Below are 6,269 nucleotides of genomic sequence, written 5' to 3' on the forward strand. Positions count from 1 at the left end.
TATTTGTCCAAACAGAATCTTAGTTTCCTTCTTGTTTTACTATTGAACACAAACGCAGACGGATTATTCGCACTATATATATATATATATATATATATATATATATATATATATATATATAAACACTAAATCAGAATCAACATCTCCCGTCCACAAACATTACTTTTTTCCTTTTCTTATTGATATCTTTACCCCACCCCAAACAATGCCTAAATAAATCATAATTCTCACAATTTGGTTGATATTATTCTCTTTGTTTCCCTTCATTTTTTCATTATAAATATCACAAGGACACTTAACAGTACAATGCAACATTAATCTTCATTAAATCTTCCAAAATCACCTCCTGTAGAGTAATTTTTTGGCTTCAAAGACATGGATCAAAAATTGCGTCTGCCAGTAGGCATTTTGGGTAACCTCCTCCTCTTTGATTCTTGTAATCTGATATGAGAACTTTTCCAGAGGTTTTCATGTTAAACCATAATCGTTTTGGTGTCTCTTCCAGGAAATGCAGCCTCCATGCTACTATACGCTGCGCCAATGTAATCACAAGTTCTTGTTCTCCTACTCAATTATCTACAAGATCAAAAATCATGAGTTAAAACTAAAAAAATTAAAGCTAATCCTAAGCTTAGCAAGGATCCTACATGTACTTGGACTGCCTTTAAGTATATCTCAACTTAAGTACCATAGAACCCCCAGATTGTCTCTCTGGTTAACCACACATTGTTGTAGCACAGAATGAAGGATATGCAGCAATATAACTGAGGTGCTAATCCTGTATAATGTTTTTAATATTTCAGATTAACTTTCTCAAGGGTGATAAGAAAGAAAAGCACTGAAGAGTTTTCGTGTACTCCGTATATCATAGCTTTATTAAATTGTTTACTTTACACTTGGTATGGCTTGCCAGTTGTAAGTTACAAGTGGGAAAACTTTCCAGTGGTTACTATTAATGGTTTGGGCATTTTTCTAGAGTTCTCCTTCATAATGATATATCTCTACTTTGCTTCAGCAAATAGGAAGGCAAGTCTCTTCTATACAAGATTTTGGCATTTTATACCATGTCTAACATTAACTTTTTACAAGCACATCTTTCATGGTTCCAAGAAGTCTTACTCTTACCATTCATGCATGTTTTTCAAATTCAAGCCACAGGGCTAATTGCCCTAGTCATAAAAATGTAAAGTGGCTAGCATATAAGTGCTGTCAATGAATTTGCACAGCAGTTTGTAAGTGCTGAAATAGCGAAATGAAACTTAATGCCTGTATGATGCAATGATTATCCAAGGAAAGCTTAAGCACAACATATACATAAGTTTTTTCAAAGTAAAAGATGGACATTGAGTTTTATAAACATAATAAGTGTATAATTTCATGCATGTGTGAGAAGAATAGAAGGTACACCATATTATTAACATACCCAAGCGATGTACATACAGAGGAAGGTAGTCATGTTAACAATACCTGTTACCCTGGTGTTCTGCTTCACTGCAATTCTATCAGCATTTGTCTTTCATGATCACCACCATCGCAAGATGTTTGTCGGAAGCATCGGCCTGGCAGCATCTATAACAATGTACGGTTCTCCGCTGGTGGTTATGGTGAGCCATTTTCTTTTAGATTGAATTCATTTTTACCAAAGGGAAGAACAGAAGAGACTGTACATGCACAAAATATCCATAATTGTACATTTCTATATACTTTCACTGATTTAGTCATGTTAATAATGCTAGAAACAAGTGATACAAACTAAGAGCGTGGAGTTTATGCCATTCTACTTGTCATTATTCTCATTTCTAGCTAGTTCACTCTGGATGGCTTACGGATTACTAAGCCGTGATCTTTTCCTTGCGGTTAGTGTGATTAAAAGCTCTATTTCAAAGTAAAATGTCGTCCTACGTAATAGTCTGATTTACTGAACTTAAATATGATATTGTAATTCACAGTCTCCAAACCTGGTTGGTAGCCCTTTAGGCATCCTCCAGCTTTTGCTATACTGCAAGTACAGAAAAGTGGGAATTACAGAAGAGCCTAAAGAATGGGATCTGGAAAAAAATTACAAGAAGCAAATGCCACATCTAAAGACAAGTGCAGAAAAGGATGAAGAGAAATCGATGCAATCTTTGAAGGTGACTCCACCGGCAAAAGATGATGAGCAATCAGCAGTAAATTTTCAGCTTGTGGTCACTGATGCAACAAATGGACAAAGGGGAACAATGTAAACAAAAGGTTCGGATCACTTTTTATCTTCTTACTACCAACGTAGCTGTTTATTTTAGTTAAAGATAAAGGTCTATAAAACCTGGTGCTCTTTTACTCGGCAGTCGGGACTAGCAACAGATATTTTCTTTGTGCGTGGTACACATTCTACGCTAGTATGGTGCACGGCGTCTAGGCGGTGACTTACCGCCTAGACGTCGCTAGACAGATTCTACGATATCAAGACACTTGTAATGGTTCTTAAATTAAATTTCAGCTCGAATTTTGTTAAAATCCAATTGATACCTGGTTCATTAATCATGCTTAAAGCGTATCAGAATAATAAACAATGCAAAAGAAATCAAAATAAAGAAAAAAGATTACCTTTAGGTTTTGTTAGATTTCTTTATGTGTGCAGAAGTAAATAGACAAAAGATATGAGAGTGGCGTGTTAGGGCAAGCGCAAGCCAACAAATTGTTATTTTATTTGGGCTTTCAATCCCAAAAAATTAAAAGCACGGACCTATAGTTCTTTTTTATGTCATGTTCTAATTAAATTCAGATTTCAAAAATTAAAAGTCCAAAAAATAATTTCAAAAAAACTTTAAACGTCTAGGTTCTCCTTGAACCGCCTAGGCCTGCCTAAGAGCGCCTAGGCGCCCTTGCCGTATAGGCTAGCCGCCTAGAACCTTTTTGGTGCGGTCAAGTGCGCCTAGGAGGCTCCTAGGCGGTCGCCTAACCCGAGTTGTAGAAGACTGGACAATATCAAATATGTTTGTTCTTGCTGAATATTAATAGTAGATAACTATCTTAACTAGTAGTTATTTAAAATAATTACTACCATTAATATTCAACAATTCTTCTGTTTGTAACAACTGAGAGAAACACACACACACACACACACACACACACACACACACACACAATCTTCAAAGAGGCTGTTTGAAGTTTCTTAGAATCTGTTATGCTTTTTGACAGGGGGTGCTTTTGCCAATTATACGAGGGATAAATTATAGAAGAGCCTCAAAATTGGAGCGATGCATATGATAAAAGCAGTTTGTTAGTAAATTGGGGAAGGGGGTAGGGATGAATGTATCTAATCTAAATCTAAAATGAAAAAAAAAAAAATGTGTACTTGATATCTCAAAACCATGATAATTCAATTCCGTACCGTTCCTGATAAAATATTTTCAAATTCCATTTGACTATGCATAAAATTTGGCCTTACAATCAATGAAATTGAACTAACTTCTCAACCATGCCTCCGAAAGAATATAGAGAGAATATTCGCTAGAAAGCTTTCACAAGGATTTTATATAGTCAAATATGCATGGTTATCAATACCTCAAATTGATATAAATTATAGATAGAGGCGCAGTGGCAGGAAAATGAAAAAATGAACTAGCAAAAACCCTTACGTACAAAGATGGGGCAGTAACAGAAGATCATCTTGCATCCAAAGATTCTGTTTGAACAAAAAATTCACTTGAAAATTCAGCATTCAGATTATGTTGGTACATTAGGAATGTTACAATATTAGATGCGGAGAAAGAAAATGTAATATACTAGTAGAATATGCATTTCTTGTTAGAGATTCTAAACAAGCTATCATATTAGAATCTGGACGATCTCTATCATCTACAGAAAATACATGAACTCTGTTGTTTACATCAATCCAACTACAACCAGGGTCCTTCTTAACTCCCAATTCTGCCAAAAGTTTCCTCATCATTAGCTTCTCTCCCCACTTCCCTAATCCTGAATAAATGTTAGACATTATAACACAGACAGATGATGGATTAGGATCCAAAGCGAACATTTTTTCTGCCACTCTCTCACCCACTTCCATGTCCATCCAAAAGCAACAAGAATTGAGCAATGATATCAAGAGAATTTTGTCTGCTTCAATTGGCATCGACTCCATAAGTTCCTCAGCTTGTAGTAGAAGACCAGATCGACCAAGAAGATCCACTACACATGAAAAATGTTCTATGGTTGGAATTATACCATAGTGCTCTTTCATTGAGTGGAAAAGATGGATCCCTTTGTTTAATAAACCTGAGCGTGTGCAAGCAGATAGAACAGCAACGAAAGTTGCAGCATTTGGATTTATCCCCATTTCAAGCATAGCAGAAAAGAATGACAACGCATCAGTGCCAAGTCCATGATGTGCGTGTCCATTAATCAAAGCTGTCCAGGCGGCCACATTGGGAGAAGAAATGCAGCCGAATGATGCCCTTGCATCGGCAAGGCTTCCACATCTTGAGTACATGTCAATGAGAGATGTGCCAACGTATACATTGGATGAAAATGGAGTTTTTTCCAGATGTGCGTGAAGTACCTGACCCTGTTGTAGAAACCCCAAGCATGCACAGGCTTGAAACAGAGCACAGAAGGTGGATCTGGTTTGAATTATTGATGATCTGAGCATTGATACGTACAATTTCAATGCGTTTTCGTGCTGATCATTGTGAATATATCCTTTAATCATTGAATTCCAGGTAATGGATCCCCCATCTATTTTTGTCTTTTCAAAAAGATCCACAGCTTTGTCAATATGACCATTCCTAGCATAAACTGTGATCATAGTATTCAGAGAAGCTAAATTCTTCAAAGGCATTTGCATAAACAACATTTCCGAATCCCCAAATCGACCACACATAGCATACCCTTTTATCATCAGATTATAAGAGACTGGATTCTTTTCGATCATTTTGGTAAAGACTGACTCAGCATTTTTAATCTGGCCCCATTTCACAAGCCCGCCAAGTAACTCATTTGAATCATCCAAACAGGGAAACATTATCCCATCATAAACTCTCATAGCATCATCCATAAGCTCGCAGCTAGAATAAAAGTAGATTAATGAACTTAATATGGAACGTTCAAATTCAAACCCAAGTTTTATTGTAAGCCCATGAACCACCCTTCCCACCCGCAAATCTGCTAATCTACCACAAGCTCTCACAGCACAATCCAAAGTAAACTCATTTGGAACGGCCTCATTTCTCTCATTCATCTTCTTAAATAGCTTCAATGCCTTCTCGCACCCAGCCTCAGAGTTCACAAAACCAGAAATCAATTTAGACCACTCCACCACACCCCGCTTCGGCATTCGTTCAAAAAAATCAACTGCTTCACTAAGTAAATTGCACTGAACATAACAAACTAACATCAAACTCCATAATAACTCATTTTCCTCATGCAACTCACCAAATACCCTCCTCCCATCTCCGATTTCATAACAATTACCATACATATACAGCAATGCACTTCCCACAAACTTGAATCTTTCGAGTGCAGATTTCAAAAGCATCCCATGAATCTGCTTCCCAACAACCAACAACTGCGCACGTGCACATAAGCTCAGCGACATGGAATACGTAGTCTCGTCAAGCTTCACAATGGAGTGATGCATAACAGAAATCAAGTCTAAAGCTTCGGAAAACTTATTCCATCTGAAGTATCCAGTAATCATGGTGTTCCACGAGACCACAGTTCGTTCAAGCATTTCATCGAACATATGACGGGAATGTTCGAGGTCCCCCTTATCGCTAAGGAATTTGATGCATTTATTCGTCGCAACAACGTCTGCGTCCACTGAACGAGAATCTAGATTCCCTTTCAAGTGCTGGTGCTTCCACGTGACATAAATTGGAGACGATCCCACGGCCATCTTCAGTGATTTTCTGAGGTTTGTGAAAAAAAGGAAACTCAGTTTGGGCATAAAATTTGCTGCGAAAAGTGGGACTTTTTCGTTTTTTCAAAAGAAAAGACGACGGTAGCGTAGAGATGAATAGCCGATTAGATGGCACTCGTACCCATTTTCAGGAAACTTAGGAATAACAATAAATAATTAAAAGACGACTCCCACTCATTTAATTAATAAAAAAATTATATATATATAACCGAAACTATAATTATAAATTAAAAAAAGATAAATTGCTCATAAATCCCCAAACCCAAATTCAACTTTACCCAAACTCCCTACACCTCAAAAAATTTCTTTTACTCCCTAATACCTTAAAATGGACGAAAATACACTTATTCCTATTTTAAGTTTAATC

The 6,269-nt window shown here is 36.8% G+C and overlaps 2 protein-coding genes and 1 long non-coding RNA gene across 6 annotated transcripts; 1 reads left to right on the top strand and 2 right to left on the bottom strand.

The window, feature by feature from the left end:
* The first annotated feature begins 276 nt into the window (after positions 1-276).
* Positions 277-3,343, top strand: LOC140816510 (bidirectional sugar transporter SWEET3b). Of its 4 annotated transcripts, none has more exons than XM_073175835.1 (7): positions 277-412; positions 506-542; positions 804-1,026; positions 1,443-1,604; positions 1,737-1,856; positions 1,950-2,232; positions 3,181-3,343. In XM_073175835.1, exons 1-6 carry the CDS (start codon positions 376-378, stop codon positions 2,223-2,225), a joined length of 855 nt encoding a protein of 284 aa, XP_073031936.1. In that variant the 5' UTR covers positions 277-375; the 3' UTR covers positions 2,226-2,232; positions 3,181-3,343. The 4 variants fall into 4 exon arrangements, with proteins under 4 accessions (XP_073031936.1, XP_073031937.1, XP_073031935.1 ...); XM_073175836.1 differs by lacking the exon at positions 3,181-3,343 and adding an exon at positions 2,328-2,354; XM_073175834.1 differs by lacking the exon at positions 3,181-3,343 and having other exon boundaries at positions 1,950-2,346.
* On the bottom strand, positions 344-2,097 carry LOC140816511 (uncharacterized). Its single transcript, XR_012114600.1, has 3 exons — positions 1,959-2,097; positions 1,468-1,661; positions 344-576 (listed from the first exon to the last, which is right to left on the bottom strand). It is a non-coding gene; the product is annotated as an uncharacterized lncRNA (long non-coding RNA).
* A 340-nt stretch (positions 3,344-3,683) lies between the features above and the next one.
* On the bottom strand, positions 3,684-6,042 carry LOC140816508 (pentatricopeptide repeat-containing protein At2g13600-like). The gene has a single exon (XM_073175833.1). The coding sequence runs from the start codon at positions 5,927-5,929 to the stop codon at positions 3,731-3,733; it is 2,199 nt and encodes a 732-aa protein (XP_073031934.1). The 5' UTR covers positions 5,930-6,042; the 3' UTR covers positions 3,684-3,730.
* Positions 6,043-6,269: the final 227 nt, after the last annotated feature.

This window comes from Primulina eburnea, chromosome 16 (assembly GCF_022965805.1).
Source record: "Primulina eburnea isolate SZY01 chromosome 16, ASM2296580v1, whole genome shotgun sequence".
Classification (NCBI taxonomy): Eukaryota; Viridiplantae; Streptophyta; class Magnoliopsida; order Lamiales; family Gesneriaceae; genus Primulina; species Primulina eburnea.

Excerpts from the sequence above, each read along its gene's own strand:
- LOC140816510 (XM_073175835.1), top strand. The coding sequence starts at position 376 with ATGGATCAAAAATTGCGTCTGCCAGTAGGCATTTTGG. Across the intron at positions 1,027-1,442 it reads TTGCTTCAGCAAATAGGAAG|AGGAAGGTAGTCATGTTAAC; the intron begins GCAAGTCTCTTC and ends ATGTACATACAG. Across the intron at positions 1,857-1,949 it reads GCCGTGATCTTTTCCTTGCG|TCTCCAAACCTGGTTGGTAG; the intron begins GTTAGTGTGATT and ends TGTAATTCACAG.
- LOC140816508 (XM_073175833.1), bottom strand. The coding sequence starts at position 5,929 with ATGCCCAAACTGAGTTTCCTTTTTTTCACAAACCTCAGAAAATCACTG.